Below are 20,202 nucleotides of genomic sequence, written 5' to 3' on the forward strand. Positions count from 1 at the left end.
TTATCTAATGCGATATAAAAGGAGCAAACAGCGCCACATTGAACCATACATAGATGTGGGTGGGAGTGTTTACAACAATTTGTTGAAATTAAATGGTAAAATACTCTTTAAGTCCCAGCTGGGCTGAACGATTTGGCAGATTCCACAAATACACAACCCTCTATCTAATGTCCAAAAAAGTCAGTTTGTGTGTCAGTGTGAGTTCAATGATGTAAGACAGACCAAAGGACACAGGTGGGAGCACAGACTTCACACTGTCAGTGGGAGTACTTGTCTTGTAAGTAAATGGTCAAAAGTCCCATGAACAGATGGGTAAAGCCATGCACATCAAAGGTTTCCTACTAAGATTAGGACGACTCTAACGCTGGCACAGAGGAGGAGTAAACAGGCCAAAAGATAAGCGATGCATTAGCCACTGAGCACAACACTGCCGAACACATCACTGCAGTCCAACTGCATTGTTGGCTTTCCTATTGATTTACCTCCGCCTCTGAGTCTGTAAAGTGGTACTGCTACAGGGGTGTGGCCAGCAGAAAATAAAATCACTGTTATTCCATGTGGACTACGTAAAAACGGAATCAATTCAACACACTCTAATTTACACTACTGCATCACTGATTAGACCACCATGTCACAGTAGTCATGGATGCGTTTATCTCTATTAAAGCACACGGGCAGAGGTAACCACAGCAAACACATTATTTCACAAGATACGACAAAAATGAGGGTCAGTACTAAATCTTACTAAGTCAGATATGTAACACAAAAGCAGAAACACTGGAATGAGAGCAGAAGTGAAAGAGCGCCATGCAACACCGTTCCAAAACGAGTAAAAAGCAGATTTGACGTGAAGTGCAAGCAGCACCAACACCACACAAAGACTTATGCTGCTCAGAAAGGTCTACTGCACACTTACCGCTGCCTTCAAAGAGGACAAAAAGCAGAGAAGGGTATTAGAGTGGATTATAAAATGCCACTACGTGTGGTCATGCGCTTAAAAATATAATTAAAGCACCTTCAGCAGCCCCCATGCTCCCTGGGAATTACTTTGCAACATTCAGCAACCAAATTAATACTTTTGCTTTTTTGTGAAATACAATTTTAAATCATTTTAAATACAGTTAGTGCAAGAACAATCAAATAAACAATATGTTTCTTTTGAAAAAATGTAAAAGAACACAGTCAACTCACCTGGCCAAAGAAGGCCACTCTGAAGTAGGTGCCCAGCAGTCTCTTGCCTGTGTGCATGACCTCTGTCACTTTACTATATGCACGATGCAGTGTGTCATACAAGTGGGCCAGTTTCTGTGCCAAGGCATAACAAAATAATGTCAACACTTGGGCTAAATTAGATGGACTTGTTGTCGGGAGATAGAAAACAAAATGTACCTCAAAGTCCCTCCGCTTCTCATAAATGGGGATTATGAGCTTGTAGATGTCAGAGATGAGCTCATAACGCTCTGCTTTCCACAGTCCATCTGCACACTCCTCCAAAAGCTCCATTAGGACGTCCTGAGGGTAAAGAGAAGGAGAAGAATAGATAAGTATTTGATAATCATGATCAAATGTGATGATACAGGAAGCGGAAGAAAAACACACATCATCTTTAATTATTCTAGTAAACATTTTTTTTAAATGGCCTTCTTTAAGATAACATGTATTTTACATAACGTACTCTCCCTCTTAGTGGTCATAGTATTGAAAAAAAATGACTTTTCTTAATTATGATAAAAACATTTTGAGACTTCATTTCATACATTTCATACTGTTCCTCCCAAAAAGGTTGTAATGATGTCTCATTTCAAAATTACAAAATGTGTGGCATGCTCATAATGCATCTATTGTTTGATATTTTGACAGTCAGCCACTACATTTTTTATGAAATACTGAAGAAAGCCAGACAGTCATTACTTAAATATTGGAAAACTTAAGATAAGAAGCGAAATGTTTTTGTCTTCCTGCAACGGATGCACATAATGATATATGCCTTGATACAGTACATTAACATTACATACATTTTGGTAGATGCTTTTGTTTAAAGCAACTCACAAAACGTGCATTCAACCCTTAGTGGATGCAGGAGCTAGTCTTCATAAAAATACAAAACTCTGAAACTATAATGTAATCAATTAAAACTAACGATGTCAGACCACAGACTGAATTCATGCTAGTTTGTTCAAATCTTAGCACGGCCTTTAGCACAGTTACATACTTCATTGAAATGGACGTCCTGCATGCCTACGTCCTCCATCATTGCTGCCTCTTCATCAATGTTTGGAGTCACGACACGGAACGCTGAGCATCCCTGCTTGAACATGCCTGAGCACAGTACACAATGAGACAATATAACAACAACCAACCACAATAGGCAAACACAAGCAAGAAAGGTGACACTGAATATACAGTACACAAAGGAGCGGTCGTGTGACATGCAAGTAAAAATTAATTATTGAAGCACCTTTTCTCCGCAGGTATTCTGCCACAAGAGCTGCAACGTGCACATAGCACATGGCCGCCTGTGAACAACAACTCAGGTCATATATGCAAAAAGGATGTTGAAATTATTAATTATTTTACAGGACAGCGGCACCCACATAACATTAGCCCACAATAAACAGCACACAATAAACTGGATAAAACAAATGAGATATTGTATACTGCATCGACACACAGACCTAAAGTGAGTTTATCACATGTTCAATTGGCCACCATTATACCAAAGTCCAACCTATTCCGCCACTCAAAGTCCCTTATCACACACCTCTGACAGGTCTCCGTTCTTCACATGGATTCGGGCCATGCTGTCCAGCCAGGTCTTGCGGAGTTCAGGCGTGCTGGCGTAAGACTTGGCGAGGCTGTACTGCAGGTCCACCAGCATCTCTGGATCTCTCTCGTGCTCTTTCATCTGAGCCGTGGCCATCAAAACGGTTCTGATGCGTTTGGTCAGGTCCTTCACGTCTGATGGGAAGGCTGTGTTCTGTTAAGGAGGATGCAGTCGAGATGAAATGAGAGCAGTCAGCCATGTTATTGCTAGTTTAAGCATATATATTTTTAACCATCATGCACAGGAATTAATTGCTGACCTTAATAGTTTTGTCACTGTTGGCACAGTTATTGATTATTGACAGCGACTGCTGGAAGCGGGTACTTCCTATACCAATCACATCAGCTATCAACTGACTGACAGCAATCACCACCTAAAAATAAAAAAATAAACATATAATTATTAATTATTATCATTGCATATCGTATAAGCCTTGTATAAGAATGGCTTTACTTCATCATTGTTCGAGGTCCCTCAGACCTTAAAATTGTAAATATGGTAATGATGAAAATTGAGAAATAAACACATTTTCATCAAACAGTTCCCTTTGCCACAAAACGGGCATAAACATTGAATGTACAAAAAAACAGTATTGCTATTCCACTAAATCACAATACTTAGTGAAATAATTAATTTCAACACTTTTTGGGGACGCGGTAGTGCTGCTAATAACAGTTACAGAGAATATACAAACGCATTGCATTCAACCACCTGTTACAGCTCGGACCCAAATCATGCATCATCTTCTGTGCTAGAATTCTGTAACATGGCATCTCTTCAAAACTCAGTTTATAAGCATTTTTTCACAAAATTAAGAAATCGCATGAAGTATAAAGCTGATAAAACGTCAAAACAAGATCCAGGGTCTTCCGGACATTAAGCCCCAATACTGTGAACATGAGAGCTATGATCTTTTTATTCTCTGGACAATGATTCGTTGGATCTATAACAGAAGGGCGATCCCACCTGTAAGTGCGTCCGGACAAAAGACTTGCGACCTGTGTAGTCAAAGTTGCTCTTCATGAGGAAGTAGAGCAGGTGGGCTGCATCGCAGCGAATGGAGCTCAGCTTGGAGTTACAACACTTCAAGATCTCACAGCAGAAAGCAGCGCACATGTCAGCACGCCCTTCAAAAAATGTGCAAGGAAACTAGAGGGTGGAGAAGACAGACAGGTCATCAGGGAACGCTTTGGACCATCACAAGCAGCAACAGAGAATTGTGGGTAAACCGACGTCCTTCACACCTTGTAGATGAAGGTGCGCAGTGAAGTGAAGACCTGCTTGAGGGCCGTCTCTGACTGATTGATCCGTAGGAAACAGAGGTGGACTTCAAACACCTTCTTCATCAGTGGACTGTGGCCGTGGTCAGAGCACAGCTGGGTCTGTGGAGAAAACAGACGATTACCTTGGAAACTGACAACATCTGATTCAAAAACACAGAAACTGCTTAAACATTCAGTTTTTTTAATGAAAAATAAATGATTAAAACCTAAATATTGTATTTAAAGAAAAAGTTCAGTTAATGTATGCCCAGTATTTTGTTATTTCTGTTACCTTAAATCCCATGATGAAGATACTCAGCGTGTCCAGAACAGTCAGGCACACTTCAGTAGCAACGTTTGCCTCCAGCAGAGACTGATTCAACACGTCTGCATCCGAGTGACTATAGGCTAAAGAATACACAACGGAAAGCTGAAGCTGTTTCACCCCCACTAGTGCACAGAAGGACCATTTACATATCATATCTCTTGAAATATGAAACCTTAGTGTTAAAGACAAAGCTAAAACAATCTTACTAAAATCAATACCTTTAATCAAATGAATAGCGACATGTTGGCGAGGCACAAATGTTGTGAACAATTTATGCCAACATTTTAGTTTTTTTTGATATTTATGAATTCAAATCAAGCAGCATTTACTTTCTCAAACAAACATGTAGTATTTTGGAACGAAACCATCTATGTATTTCACATGGATAGTTTTTTTTCAGAGAATAAAATATACAATTGAGTTCAGAGAAGATAAGCTGGCCATAGGTATGGGAAGAACGCTAGTTTTCAGTTAAAACGGGCATGCTCTTAATTTGAACCAAATTAACAAAGTCAGTAACAGTCTGCAAACTTCCTGCTAACCTGATACATTCTTACCATGGTCTACAGATATTCCAAGAATACTTGAAATCTTTCTTACACTGAAAACACAAAGAAACTGAGTTAAATGATGCCATTTGACAGGTTGAGCAAATAGCTTAAGCCCTTGAGATAAAATCAATATAATGCTCAACACAAATACTTTAGCACCAGTTCAATCTAATTTACTGACGCTGCACCCATGTCTTCTTGGGCATTTTCTGCTTGACAGCGGGCTGGGTTTAAACAGAGCATGAGGGTGATGTTGATGATGGTGAGAAGTATGAAGAGACTCTACAGAGTGAGGCGGAGGAGGGCGGGGGTCCTCTGGTAGAGGCGGTTTGATGAAAAGTATGGGGCACTTACTGTGGTTAAAAGTGTGTGAGTTATCCAGGCTGCTGAGCTGCTGTAAGCGGGCATGCATCATTCCCGCCCTGTTACGGGACACAGGCAGAGTCTGAGACTTCCGCTCATGTGCTACGGGTCCTGCCCCATCCTGGCTCCTGATGAGGAAACAGGTCAATGTTAGACGGATGGTAGGTTAGTGAAGCAGGTTAGGGTGAATAACACACCATTTTGCACACTTGAGTGGTGTAAACATCACTCAATTGTCCTGAGAGCAGAAGCAGATTTTCTTGTATTTCAACCTTGGTTCACAACAGCTACTTAAATATCTGATTCTTTGATTTTAAATTGATCACAGTAGATTTACCCTGAAGCATGTATCCAGTAAAGCTGCGCTGTATTTTTTGCATGCAGTTTAATTACATAATTGCAGAAGCAGCTTTAAAGCAGCTTTAAAGCAGTTAGAGCATGCACATAAGATTGAGAGAGTTAGATGCTATATGAATTTAGAGCCAGTGGTTGTGTCACAGCACTGCAACTTCTATAGTGTGAGAAGATATCATGCATAAAGTTTGAGAAAGTCAGTTCCACCTTCAGTCTTACCAATGCAGGAGAAGGCAGGAGCCGGGTTATATTTCATTTTGTTAAACTTGCCAGCATTTAGGTGAATAGAGATGGAAAAAGTGGTGGGAGGTTAGAGAGAGTGAACACGCAAAGCCCTCTGGAGTCAAGGCCAGATACAGTAAGTGTGTTTGGATAAATACTTGTCAAATAATTGTGGTCAACATACAGTCACATCCTTCAACAGTCACACACATTAAAAGTTCGGTCTTACACTGGATGATCTAAAATGAGACAATAAGTAGCTACATCATTGTCATTATGTTATGACGTTTAATAGGAAATAATGTACTCCAGGAAATGCATTTTGTCTTCTCATAATAGTCAGATAACTACTAGAACAGTGATCCAAGGTTACTTGTCCCTTAGGGGCTATTTCTGCAGGTACCAGATGGTCCATGGACAGATTGTGGAGTAGCTCAATTTATTTGAAATAACAGAAATGACAAAATAACCTAAAGAAATATCACAATTAAGTCACCATTAGGACACCACATGTTGTCATTCAGAGTGGTAAAAACTAGTTGGGGAGCGGGAAAGTTATGTTAGCAACAAGTAAACTAAACGTAGTAGTTCATAAAATAATCTATTTTAGCTAATGGATAAATGGCTGAAAGGTTGAGCTTCTGTTACTCAAAGTGGCAGTAGTACGAATGCAAACTTGGCCAAACCAACCTAAACAAAGGAACAACTGTACGCAAGGCCTGCAATCCTTTATCAAGAACTCAACTCAATCATTATTCAGATTTAAAAACGTTTAAAATAATGCAATTTCATGCAATTTGTCAGATTCTGACAACAACATTACCTTGCGATGTATCTCTTTCCCATGTATCTGAACTGATGGAGGCACACTCTGTGAGGAACAGGAAGTGAAAATCAGTCTCAATAAAGTCTAAAGCGTTACATGTAGTGTCAGGGGTGTCATGAAAGCAATGTAAGGCATCTTACTCGACAAGAGTGAAGAAGTCCATTAACTCAGCAGATGAAGCCTTGTTCCAGTATGTGAACAGAGCATCTGGGAAAAGACATGTTGACATAGTAGACATGCAAGTGAGCTCAGTGTTTACGCATCGACAGAGAGATGGTGAGGACAGATATTCAGGAGAGAAATGTTACCCTCAGACATGCTTTTGAGCACATGTAAGAAGCACATGAGGAGACTCTTGATCTCTGCCTGGTCCAGTTTATCACATCGCAGCAGGGTACTGCCCATGGTTGAAGCAGCCTGGTTCTGAGGGACAAAGCATCCGGTCAGGGAGAGGACAGACACACATTATCCTGTCTGGGCTCTTTGCTCTGTCTAGCTCCTTTTGCTGCCTCAAGATAAACAAACCACAAGTACCGTCGACAGAAACTATTGTCAGTTTATATGTTTTATTTCCAAAAGACAAAGGTATTTTCCATAGAAATTTCAAATTACAAAGATGTTCTTGTACAGTTTAACTTCTAGCTTTGTGGTCAATGTTCAAAGTCTAGACAACTGAGTCTTGGACCTGTATTGAATTAGAAATTAAAAGTAGTCAAAACTATAAACAGAGACTTTTAATGTTACGACATGAGTAATACGAGTTTTCTGAAGGCTTGGGGTTACAGTCGTCAAGCTACACTAGTGGAGTCATTTACTCTGATGTTGCAGGGCTCTATCATTGTGGAAAAAACGCCAAAAGAAAACAAACACCATTTCTCCAGCTGAGGCAGCGAGCAGGGAGAAGAGAGAACCAAAGCAGTGGAGCTCTACCACAGAGAGGGGTTGGCGATGTACCAAGCATGTCCTTTTGCCAGCAGTTAGTCTAGACCATGAAATTGGCCGGGGATGACTTAATGGAACGTATGAGGCTATGGCTTTGGCTTCTTAACGAGTGGATCAGTTTATGGCTAAAGTTAGTTTTCCTGAAAAGGTCAACAAAAACTGTGAAGCTGTGGTGCAGTTATTTTCATACACTTCTAAGAGTTTGAGCTAAAGCAGTTTAGGTTGATAGTAATTGCAAATTACTTGTGAGTGTCCCCTTTTTCCCTTATGCTCTTACAGCTTCAACAGAAAATTAAACTCAGCACACAGTGAAAATCAAATAATTTGTGTTTAACGGACTTTGTCTCAGATTTAGATTTAGCTTGATGTCGAACAGTGAAAGCAAAAAGGACACAGCACACGTGAGAGGAACTCAAAAGTGAGAAATCCCTTAAGCGTGCATGCTTATACAAATCTGGAAAAAGAGCAGAGACAGACCCTTTGAGGCCCCGCGGTACCGCAGCTCTACTTTATGGCACCAGAGCACAAACAGACCTAAGCCTGAGAATCATCTGGCAAGGAAAGGGCTTAGGGTTTAGGACACTAGGAAACTCTCTCACACACACACTAACATTCCCAGATGGGACACTCCTAAGTGGGGTGGGGGGGTGAGGGGCGCTTTGTACTTGAAGTGAAATGCTGGGCTGCAGGGCACTCTCTTGCACACAGGGGACAGAGAGGAGGGAGAAGTCCATGGTGACACGCTTGGTGCGCACGGAGAGCATGGACTCCTCGGTCTCCGTAAAGTAGCGCAGGACTTTGACGGAGTGTCTCTGTACAAACTTTTCCGTCTGCCATGGCCAGCCGCACAGACAAGGTGGGGAAGTTATTGGAACAAGTTAACAAGGGGATGACTTTGTGAGGCAAGGGGATATCTGATATGTCTGGCACACACGAAAAATTCGTGTCACAGGAAGCCTAAACTTGATATCTAACACGTTGTATGAAATGACTTTACGGGCATCGTGCAGCACTTCCTGAGATGTACCTTTTCCAGAGAGTTGCCCTTGTCATTGTTCTTCTCAGACAGGCTGTTGCCTGAATCAGTGCTGATGAGTGAGCCGCGGGAGTCTGCATGGCGCACAGAGTTGATGTTGGGGGTTGACGACGTGTGAGGTGAAGCTGCCAAAGACAAAAAGGAGCAGTTTTGTATTCATGTAAAACCCAAATGTTACACACACTTTGCATTTCCCAGCATCGTCTTTCCACTTACAGGTGCCAGAGATGACTCCAAAAAGATCTTTGTGCAAGCTGGTGTCCAGAAAGGTGCTGGATCTGGGAGGTGTCATCAAAGCGTTGGTAAGAAGTGAATCTTCTCTTCCATTCTACGGAAAAACAACAGTATAATGGACACAGACCCAAATACTATATGGTGTATGCAGATAAGGAAAGTTTAAGTCCTGGCTGAACAAATTGAATGGAGTTAGATATGATGCAGCTAGAAAGAAATGCATATATGTATGGCTGAATGTTACAATTGTCACTGTTGAAATCGTAATTTTTGATTGGCCCCATGTGTGAGTTATTTAACCAAGTTCATAACTCATAATTAGAGACTGCTGCAGCATATGTTTGCTTGGGTATAGATGTCAGGAGGTAGGGTTGCGTGTTGCTTTCATGTCTTTCTTCATCTATCTTGTGATTGAAAGGTAGCAAGAATATGAAAAAGAAACCACTAGGTGGCTCTCTTACATTGTTGGAGTGGTTGACGGTGAATGGGGATACTTCCTTCACATTCAGCCTGTTGACGTTCTCTTGGAGCAGACCAAACAAGGGAAAGTACAGGGTGGCCAACCTGGCCTGCTGGCTCTGAAAACACATAAATCATTTTAACAGAGCCTCTCAAGATCACACATGTCCGATACTGAAGTGAAGTGGAAATGCAAGAGACAGAGGTAGGAGGGCAGTGCTTACTTTGGAGGTGTAGCGGTCATCAAATGTGTGCTTCATCATCAGATTCTTCAGTACATGGATGGCTATCTGGCGAGTCTCCCTGAACTCCTGCAGAGCAGCACTGACCTCCCTGAGCAGCAGTCCGACCAGGAAGTGGTTCTTGCAGAAGTCATCTGTCAGCGAATAATCCATCTGAAGGTCTGAGAGGATGAAGAAATTAGGATTGGTTGATGAGTGAAGGATGTGAATGGAAATAAAGTCACAAACAATGACAGTACATTTCTAATTGAATATCTGACACAATTAAATAAATAACAAGAAAATGGGAAAGCTTGGACCGAATATAGATTGTTGACGACATTAAAGTGTGGTAATTTTCCTCGCTGACAAATTATTCTTGTTGACTTCAAACAGAAAAGCTTGGCATGTTTTTTGTTGTTTATGATTTGTATAGATTCAGGTTGTGTGAATGAGGGGGCGGCTCCACAACAGTCAACAGTGATCATTGTTGAAACAGACAAACAATATTAAAGCTTATGATTGAGCTTTAATCGCAATGAGAAAAAAAAGATTAAATAAAAGTTAAATAAAAAAATCTGTTCACAGATGGTTCCCAACATTATCTTAGACAAGCGAAGCAATACCAAATTGCACAAATATTCCCCAAAATGTCTGTTAAACACAATGTTTTAACTACTTTAATCTTTTTTTTTAGTACGCAAGCATTAAAAGGATTTGATTCTTGAGGAATGACAGTAAATAACGTGTCTTTTGGAATCACAGTCATAAATCCCAAACCACTTCAAGACAGAAAAAAAAACTCCCGGCACACATGATCACCCACATCTATGCACACATACCGCTGCAAATTATAAACAGTATAATCTGTCTGTACAGTGCAAAGTGAAAAAGATAGATACACAATCATGCTACATCAACCAGGATGCAGCAAAACAGGAATATATCCAATTTAGTTTAGAATTTGGAGTAAATCATTTGACCCATTCTGGTCATGTTTGAATGATTAGATCAAAGTCTGCTACATGCAAGCAGAGCACCCTTGCACCTACCTACAAGATTATCACACGACTCCACCGCATCATTTGGAGATAATAAAGCTAATTGAGGAACACACACAAAACAAAGTGCTTTCTGTAGAATCAGAAAGACTGCTACATTAACAGAAAACCTATTTAATTACACGACAATCAGGCTACTTGATCAAGAGGTACATTTAATAATCTCCTCACCTTGAAATCTCAGGATTCTTCCCTTTCCAAATGGCATGGCGAGGTTTAAAGGGACGTAGTGCTCGTGGTTGCACACAACACGCAGGAACTCAAACCTGAACTCAAACAGCGTCTGCATTAGGAAATGAGAGAAACCAGAGTAGCAGCTTAAATAAAACACTCAAACACAACCTTGTCAAAATCACATTTCGAGGACAGCCTGATATGCTCTATCAGGACACACATACATGTTTTTACTGTTTTTATCATGTACCTTTGGGTCTCCAGGCATAAAACAGTTGATGTAGTTGTTGATCTGCTTGAACATGAAGCCTCTGTCCATCAGGTTTAAACAGCGCTACAGACGGATGGGGTAAAGAAAATACAACTTAAGTATATACTTTAAAATGCATGGTGCTCTCAAACACCAAGGCAGGAACTGCGGCTCCTGACCTTGATGAAGACCGCCAAACTGTGGTTGGCATTCCTCGCGGCATCTAGGTTGTCTTTATATTTCTGAGTGATGTGTGGCATCATCATGTTGACCAGCGTCTCCACAGTGTGATGGAAGGATGCTGAGAAACGCTGATTCCTGGACAGCTGTAGGACACAGCACGGATGTGCATACAAATGTTATTACACAGAATAATACACCCCAGTACGCATGAATAACACATCTTGTTTGTATAGCCAAAGCCTCATATAGGTTATTCTTCTGTGCCATTGTTGTGAAAAACACATCAACGAGCCACACTGCTACATGTGGACCGTGCTCCTTCTTTACGTATTCTTGGTTTTGGTCTTTTTGCAAAAAATATAGGAATATCTCCAGTACTGTAACTGAAATGAGTCACTGGTGTGACCTACTCTTGTGGAGTATTTACTTGTTTCCACTGTGACCTCCATGTTACACCAGTAGAGGTTAAACACAGGGATGTGGTTGCTTATGGGGTATGAACAAATGCAGCCAATTAAACTGCAGAGCCGTGTGGGACAGACTGTGGATACATCCTACTTTAACTGCGGTGCTGCGGCTGTCCACAAGACCTGGCATGTTGTACCCACAGTGGAGAGCCTAAGCGGTTAAAAGTAGACACCCCTGAGTCAAACACATATGTTGCGGTAGACTTACCTTCACTTTACAGCTCTCAATCAAGTACTGGGCCATGGACTTGACTAAGGCTTCAAAGAAATACCAGGAGTACTGCAGGGCGGACAAACATAAATCAGAGTACAATAAAGAGGAAATTCATGGCAGTTATAATCATCACCATGTAATCCTTTAAATAAAGTACAACGATTTTACCTTGAGGAGCTTGTTACTCGTGAGGAAATCTGTGGAAGGCTTCAAGATAGCAGTCATGGCTTTAGCCAGCTCCTCATGCACTGATCGGGTGGTGGAGGACGTGTGCGGCTCAGCCTTGAATACAAACTGTACCAGACACGTGTAGAGAGAACCATGAGTACAGACACAAGAAGATTTTGAGTTGTTTTATGTGGCGTGTGAATTTTACCTTCACATATGATCTCAGGTAGTGCTCCAAGCCTTCCTCATGGCACTGGGCAACAATGTGAATCATGACTCTGAAAGAAAACAATGGGAGAGGAAAGCATGTCGGAGGAGGCCTTTTTTATTAAGAGTTTTTACTCACAATGCGTTTGTTTTAAATTATTCCCACAAAGTTCTTACATGCCAGAAAGTCTTATTGACAGGTATGTCCACAAAAATAAAAATAAACTGCATACTCTCAGTGACTAGTACTCAATGAATTACCTTCATCAGGCAAACTGTGCAAATCATCATTTTCACAGTAAAGAATGAAAAAATAGCTGTAAAAAAAGTATCTTCCTACAGAGTTTGTTTTATACATAAATGCTGATTATATGTACATTTGTTTATCATCATTTCCATGACATTACAATCATTTTAAGCTGAAGTCATGGATTGTCCAGGGGAAACTTGCCTGGTGACGTTGACTGCCACGTCCTCTTGTGTGGCACTGGTTAGCACCCTAAACAGCTGATTCAGGGTGGTGGGCAGGAACTTGATCATCACATGGCTCTCCATGGCATGCAGACTCTGAAGGTAAAACATCACAGACATTTGTTTATGTAGAATTTGACTGCACGGCTCTACATGTATAATGAGGAGAATAAATGTGGGAAACTGTGATATCATCTTCCCTCATCTCCCAAACAAAGAGCACAGAAGGCTACCAATATGAACGTGTGAACAGAAGGATATGACAAAAAAAAAAAAAACACTGCAAATCACCAAGAACTTATGCTTCAGTTGCCTGGAACATGGCAGAGTGTAGGTTCTGGTGCATCATTGTCCTGAACAGGAAACTAACACAAGCCCTGCCAAGTAATTTGGCAAGCTGCCAGTCAACATGGCTGACCTACTGTTTGACCCTCTGGCTATTGTTCGTGTTCACTACTGTGTTGACATTAGAACCCAAGAGATGCGTTAGACCAAGTGTTGCTCTCGTTGTGATGTCTGCCTCGGGAAGAGGGAACTGATATTTCCATGAACTGGAATAAGAGTTATTGATGGAAAAAGTGAGATAGAAAAAAAGTGGAAAAATAATCAAGCCAACAAGGGGTTGATAGTTGACAGATTTACTGGTATTGGCCTTATCGTTGCAGGTAAATCCAGTACAAATGTCAGACGAAAGAGCTCTACACAAACTGCCCAGAAGAATGCACTGTTGGAAAGCTACAGCACAACGCCCAACATTAATCACATCCCTGTGATTCAGCCCTGACCAAGTGGGACTGTCTGCGGCTCCACGGTGAGTGTGAGCTACGGTTAGCTTGCAAGATAATACAGAGAAGTTAAATTGTGAAAACATGTCTGACATTCCCCTTCAGGTATCCAAAAGTAAGTATCTCATTTAATTCTGTTCAGACTTGAGTCCCAATCCTCCATCTATGGATCCTTGCAGAGCATGTGCACTCAGTTATACAGTATATGCAATGACTGAAAAAATAACTATACAATTCATATATTAATACATAATAATATAATACATATATTAATACATAATAACTTAACTTAATTAATAATACATGTATCAAGACATAATAACTGACTATGTCAACATTGTTTATTGTGTATTAAATATGGCTCAATGTAGTCTTTTTTTATATTTTACGCTGTACGTACAAGCATGTACGTACAGACATTACTAGCCAATGAACTAATCTAAAATAAAGACAAAGTCTACACATTATTGTTAGAAATAAACGATATGAAGGAAAACTTATACAAATCCAATACAAATTAATGTGAATTTGAAAGATTTAACTTACGTAACTTTAGCAACTGAAGTTAAATGTAAATACTTTCTTACATAACTTAAATATTGTTAACAAATTAATTGAACAAAAAGCATTTTGTAATATTAATATTCATCTATTACAGTCAGTATCTGCACTGAATCCCTTGATGTTATGCTCACTGTTTTACCTTCAGGTATTTAACAAGTTCTCCTCCAGACACCTGGGGTGCAGGTGGGATGCTCTGACAGTGATGAAAGAAATTGTGCAAATGTTGATCCTATGAGAGACACAAAGAAGGTCAGGTTACAGAGGTGTATTCCACAAAGCTGAATTTTAATGGAACCACAGCGCACATTCAGATTTGACAAAAATAAAAAATATTAAAAAAATAAAATAAATTATAACTATAATATAACTAGTACATATTTTGTTAAAACAAAAACAAACCTGAGTGTAGACAGTGGAAACAAGGTGAGTGGACACCTTAAATAAAGGCTTGCCTCCATCCACCCATTTGACTTCAGGGCCTGAATGCTGCAAGGCATAGAAAAAACAATAATAATTCTCAATAATTCAGTAAATATTCTGCAGGAAATTCAAGTCATTATGTGTATAATCATGCCCTTTTTTTTTGCTGATGTTTATGGTCCATTCAAAGTAAACTTTGATATACTCTGGCTTGTTGCCTTTGGCTTGACATTTATTTACATATTTATTTAAAACAGTGTTGCACTAAAGATTGAAAAAAGAGAGGACAGCACTTAAACTCTGAGTAGATGAAGCCGAACCATCACTGCTTAACAACTTGAGGATGCGATCTACCTTGCCGGCCCCCTCCTGACAGTTGAGGTATCCAGCAGGCAGGTTGGCAGCCACAGGGATCTGACTCTCATTCATGGTCACCCGCCCATCTTTCAGCAAGGGGAGCCAGGCGTAACCCACTGAGAGCAGAGGAAGAGGCAAAGATAGCCAGCTAAGAGCCTGATGCTTTAAGCCATTAAGAACATACACAAAAATACATATATTTTTTAGTGATGTGATTGTGAATCAGTGTTACCTTGAGCCTCAACCAGGTCTCTCTTTTTGGTGCTGGCCTTGCTGGTGCTGTCACAGCTGACGTGGTGGAAGGTGAAGAGCAGATGGTGTTTCTCGTGGAGCTGGGTCGGCAGCTCAATCTTAAACTAAGGAATAAGAGCACAGATAAACACACATCCATTGATTGTCTCGACTTACCTATCTGTTTAAATACATTCGATGCAGTGCGTCTTACCTCATCGTAGAATTCGGGGTTGTGCTGGTGATGTAATACTGCAGCAAAGGCATTTTTGGTAAACAAAGGTCCTCCAGGTCGGCCATAGATGCACTGTGGAATGACAGCAATAGTTAGCTGGCTCCGGTGACAGGAGGGGCTTTCCTTTAGGCATTTAGAAGCACTTCCAGGAACGATTTGAGTTTACCTTCAGTGAAACTGCCTCTTCTTCGTCTGAGTCCTTGAACTCAATGCAGACAGCTATGTTTCTAGCCTGAGGACAGACACAAGGAGACACATGTACCCAGTGAGCCACATCATGAGAGAAAACTTCAAAAATATAATTTAGAGAATCTGTCCGGACAAAGTCCTTATAATTCCTCCCTCCTTGACAATTTACATGCAAAGTAACACTACACAATAAAAGTTTGAGATACCTTTGCAAATGACTTTTGGCTGTCGTATTTCAAGTGCTTCGGGTAGACATAGAGGTGATTGTTGTAGATGGTGAAAGGCTGAGAACATTTGGCTATGCACGGCACAAACTCCTCCACTTCAAAGAAGATGTTGGTCTTCTCACTGACATCAAACTGCTTCACAGGAATGTAGGATGAGGTAACACAATCTATATACAGAAGCAGGAGGGAGGGAGATCAAATAAACACTCTGCTCTGAGCAGCTTTCATCTCTCATGTTGGATGCACGGAGCACATTTGGAGGCCTTACTTGTCAGGTCGGGGGCTACATTGTCGATGGTAACATCAAGGTTTCCTAAGATTACAGGCAGCTTGGCCATCTTCTCTGGCCTGAGGAAAGGGAAATAAATTCCAGTCAAGCCTTTTCTATCATCTAGAAATGGTACACACTCACCACGATCATAGATGTGAGCAAACATCTTATTTTTAAAACTGACCAGCATTTTCCAAAGTACAACCTATAGGAACATATTTTCCGTATTTGCCTTTCCTGAACATCTGCAAGACTACTCAGACAATGTATAATACACAGCATTCATGGAACGTTACTAACTTTCTGAAATCGGCAAGCAGTTTGAGCATATCGTCGTTGGAGAGCTTGTTGTTGTCCTGTCTGTACAGAGCTGAGAAACGAACACTTTTATCAAGCGTCCCCGAAGCATCTTTAAACAATGGCCTGCAAGAAGTAAAAGAAGAGTCAGGAACATTTCTTGTGAACGCACTATATTTATATCTACATCTATATCTATATATACATATCTATATATATATATATATATATATATATATATATATATATATATATATAGATATGTATCTATGTATATATATATAGATACATATATCTATATATATAGATATATATATATATATATATATCTATAAAGATATATATATAGTATCTATTACTGAATTAACTGCTTGAATGAGCTGAAGTACTTGGATGATCATGCTTTATTTGATGAAGACTATTTACAGTCTAGGGCTGCAACTCACAATCATTTCCATAATTGATTAATCTCATCCAAAATCCAAAATCCCAAGGTGACACCTTAAAAAGGATTTACAGTGATCCAAAACAGATAAATCAGTGGCTTTTTCACATGACAGTTGAGATAATGCTTTTAACAATATCCCCCAAAACGGAGAATTATAAAAGGAAGTTATTAACTGAACAAAATATAATATTATGTATATATATATTGTTTGTGTTGGTCTTTGGCTTATGAGCACATAATGATAAATGTGGACTCGTGAATTGTAATCCAAGATCATAATGAAGAAGAATATAAAAGGAGTTTGCATAGCATATTGCCAATTTTTTCTGTTTTTTTAATCGAGAAGAAAAATAATTGTTATTGCTTCATTCTCAGCCATTGATTAATTATCTCTATACAGATATATTTCAATTATGAAAAGAGATAAAGTACCTTGCTGCCCAGGCAAAAGGCATCCTGTACTGGCCTAACCGGCCACATGCCAGCTTTGCATTTTTCAGGACTTTCTGTGCCACCTAGAGTAAAACAGGAACACAGAGTGAGCTGAGCTTCATCGCTTTGACACACAAGTTGGTCTCAGCCCTGCAGCACGGTAACATATTCTGCTTGCTGCCATACACAACCACCACAGTCCTATCAGGGTGCACAACCGCATTTGTACAGCCAAAGTCAACGCCTTTGTTGAGCAACTGGTCGGCACTTAAAAACAAGGATGATTATCTTGTGTATAATGTGGAATAATCTAGTGGAATCTGCTGAGTCCAGGGGAACATGCTGCCTCGTGTAGAAGACGGCGATGGAGGTTCATGGGTGGGTCAGTACCTTGGTGGAGTCAGAACTCTTCATGTAGGGCTCAGCGCAGTGGTTGATTCCCCCCTGAAGCACCTTCTCTATGCGAGCCACCAGGAAGATATCGGGATGGGGGCATGTTACCGAGAACACTCCCTGTGGAGACGAGGAAAATGTTAAACGTTTATTTTACATCTGAAATGATAGATATGAATATGAAACAAGATACACTTTTAAGTGGGGGAGTTGTTGCGCAAACACAGACATTCATATCCCCCTCAGGATGTATCGTAACAACTTTGGTGATCTGACTTTTTCATCAGGTCTAGGACCAAATACCTACAAAACTAAATTCCCCTTCATCAGCCTCAGCTTTACTCTGTGTTTAGAGATGAAGGTACATTCATACCAGCTAAACATCAGCATATTTGCATCGTTGTTAGCATGCCAATGTTAGCATTTAGCTCAAAGCACCACTTTGAACAGTACAGTTTCACAGAGACACTAGCATGCCTGTCGTGTTATTTATTTTCAGGTGTGTTTTTCTGTATTCTTACCTGTCTTGGATAATGCATGGCTGCCTCTGGCACTCCATGGACCAATCGTTGCCCCTCTGGGTGGGTGTCCCCTCCCCCGTTCATGTACTGACTGGCGTTACTGGGCACCATGCCCCTGACAGACAGATGGTTTAAGTCCACGTGAAAGTCAGAGGAGATCTTCCTGCCGTTCTGGATGTCGAACAGTGACATGGTGACATAAAATGGCTCCACCTGGAGGAGAAGGATAGCACTGTAACAATTCTGTATTGGACAGATGACGCTGCTAATTGTTTCAACTTATGCATATCGTCAACCAGTCTGCATGATCAGGTGATCAAATTGTTGTCAACTAGACAATTACTACATGACAACCACTTTCAGGAGTGGGATAAGGTATAAGTCATCACTTAACCGTCTTACTCGGCCATCCTAAATAATGAATAACACTACAGGCGTTATAGAGTTACACTAAAATAAGGACACTTTAAGCAAAAGCAAATACAGATACCGCTACTTAAATATAATCAATGAAAATAAATATAAAAACAAAAAATATTCACGAAGATAAATGTCATCTCATAGTACCTAAAGATCATCTAACGCAAGGGATGCACCAACAGAGAGAGCTGGTAGAACACAATTGTTTGTGTGTGTGTGTGTGTGTGTGTGTGTGTGTGTGTGTGTGTGTGTGTGTGTGTGTGTGTGTGTGTGTGTGTGTGTGTGTGTGTATGTGTGTGTGTATGTGTATGTCAGTGTCTGAGTGGACACAGAGTCTTGGTGACGGACAAATTGCTCGCCATTACTGAGCCGGTTGCCTGGTTGCTATGCCAACATGAGTCCATCAGCAGCTCAAATAATGAGGTGTCCATCCGGTCGCTCTAAAAAAAAACACCTCATCTGTCTTCAGTCAGCTGGATAATGATATTTCAGTCATGTAGGGCCTATTGTGTCCAGAAAAAGATAAGTCTTACGTTTGTGGTTGGTCCCTCCTCGTTCTCAGCCACACAGCTCTGCAGGTTGAAGGAGAGGTCATTGCAGTTCACCAGGACACGCTTGCCAAACTTCTCTTCAAACTGCTTCACATCCGGCTCTATTCCTGAGAAATCCAGTTTCTGAAGACGGTACAATGGAAGTTAATACATTTCATTAGGAAGAGTTGGGTTTGATCTCATTACCACATGGAAAGAAGTGAACTCAAATGAGCTTTCCATTGAATTACCTGAGTGTCAGAGTCCAGCGTGAACAATTTCAACCTGGTCTCGTTCCTCATCCTAGACTCTATATCTCTTGCGCTCTGAGGAGGAGAAAGGCATTTCTTAAATTCAAACTACAAACTGTCCGTAACATCAGAAACGTCGTCAGGGATTTCCAGTCAGTTGATTTTATCAGGTGGCACAAGCATACACTTCAGTGCAGCACACCGTAACCTGGCAAGTTGTTTCCCAATTAACTGATACAACCAGTTTCCATGCACATATGGCTTCGTTATTGCGTGCCACTCAGCAATGTAACAGCATGAGAAGCTGAAAAAAACACAACTTCTGCAGCCTGTAAGTCATCAGTCAGTAAATCATTTAAAAAACACTTTAATACTCTTGATGCAGGTGTCATTATCCCAAAGCAAGAGTCAGCTTTTTCCCCTACTGCATATCTTGTGTTGAATATTATTGGATGCATGTTAAAATACATTTCATTTGCAGTGTGGTTTTTTGGATGAACTGAAAATAATAGTGAGAAGCTTTAATTCATCAGATGACAAGAGGTCTGTGTTTAATGTCAGATCTACAAAAACAAATGAACGACTGAGAAATTAGGTGTGTTACGAGCATATCTTAAATCTATTGTAAATACAAGCCACGTGTATTTTGTGGCTAAAGAGGCCCTCTTCCTCAATCAGGAACAGAGACTTAATGCTGCCACTTTATGTGATGATGTACCGAATGCATGAGCAAGTAGGACCTACCTGAAAGCTGTCCATGCTGCCAGAGGAACTGTCAGACTTTCCAAGATCATCATCTAGATGGGAATACAAG

At 40.5% G+C, this 20,202-nt stretch overlaps 1 protein-coding gene across 3 annotated transcripts in view; it reads right to left on the reverse strand.

Annotated features, from left to right (window-relative positions):
• LOC306748064 (dedicator of cytokinesis protein 9) overlaps positions 1–20,202 on the reverse strand; it is a gene marked incomplete at its 5' end in the record, with an annotated part of 52,167 nt that overhangs the window by 4,179 nt on the left and 27,786 nt on the right. For 2 of the 3 annotated variants that reach the window (XM_079231187.1, XM_079231186.1), the window contains 40 exons: positions 483–512; positions 1,192–1,305; positions 1,390–1,512; positions 2,213–2,319; positions 2,459–2,516; positions 2,762–2,977; positions 3,084–3,197; positions 3,791–3,973; positions 4,069–4,206; positions 4,379–4,494; positions 5,320–5,456; positions 6,728–6,775; positions 6,871–6,937; positions 7,039–7,153; positions 8,700–8,833; positions 8,925–9,036; positions 9,404–9,520; positions 9,626–9,804; positions 10,855–10,966; positions 11,108–11,191; positions 11,287–11,433; positions 11,966–12,037; positions 12,140–12,265; positions 12,348–12,417; positions 12,798–12,913; positions 14,306–14,395; positions 14,566–14,652; positions 14,941–15,059; positions 15,176–15,299; positions 15,389–15,481; positions 15,576–15,641; positions 15,805–15,992; positions 16,094–16,173; positions 16,397–16,519; positions 17,274–17,356; positions 17,664–17,786; positions 18,188–18,400; positions 19,141–19,281; positions 19,389–19,463; positions 20,133–20,185. In XM_079231187.1, the coding sequence (XP_079087313.1) occupies positions 483–512; positions 1,192–1,305; positions 1,390–1,512; positions 2,213–2,319; positions 2,459–2,516; positions 2,762–2,977; positions 3,084–3,197; positions 3,791–3,973; positions 4,069–4,206; positions 4,379–4,494; positions 5,320–5,456; positions 6,728–6,775; positions 6,871–6,937; positions 7,039–7,153; positions 8,700–8,833; positions 8,925–9,036; positions 9,404–9,520; positions 9,626–9,804; positions 10,855–10,966; positions 11,108–11,191; positions 11,287–11,433; positions 11,966–12,037; positions 12,140–12,265; positions 12,348–12,417; positions 12,798–12,913; positions 14,306–14,395; positions 14,566–14,652; positions 14,941–15,059; positions 15,176–15,299; positions 15,389–15,481; positions 15,576–15,641; positions 15,805–15,992; positions 16,094–16,173; positions 16,397–16,519; positions 17,274–17,356; positions 17,664–17,786; positions 18,188–18,400; positions 19,141–19,281; positions 19,389–19,463; positions 20,133–20,185 (4,493 nt within the window). The remainder of the gene's footprint in view (positions 1–482; positions 513–1,191; positions 1,306–1,389; positions 1,513–2,212; positions 2,320–2,458; positions 2,517–2,761; positions 2,978–3,083; positions 3,198–3,790; positions 3,974–4,068; positions 4,207–4,378; positions 4,495–5,319; positions 5,457–6,727; positions 6,776–6,870; positions 6,938–7,038; positions 7,154–8,699; positions 8,834–8,924; positions 9,037–9,403; positions 9,521–9,625; positions 9,805–10,854; positions 10,967–11,107; positions 11,192–11,286; positions 11,434–11,965; positions 12,038–12,139; positions 12,266–12,347; positions 12,418–12,797; positions 12,914–14,305; positions 14,396–14,565; positions 14,653–14,940; positions 15,060–15,175; positions 15,300–15,388; positions 15,482–15,575; positions 15,642–15,804; positions 15,993–16,093; positions 16,174–16,396; positions 16,520–17,273; positions 17,357–17,663; positions 17,787–18,187; positions 18,401–19,140; positions 19,282–19,388; positions 19,464–20,132; positions 20,186–20,202) is intronic. The other variant, XM_079231188.1, reaches the window with a different exon arrangement.

The sequence above is a fragment of the Taurulus bubalis genome, assembly GCF_910589615.1.
Source record: "Taurulus bubalis genome assembly, chromosome: 15".
Classification (NCBI taxonomy): Eukaryota; Metazoa; Chordata; class Actinopteri; order Perciformes; family Cottidae; genus Taurulus; species Taurulus bubalis.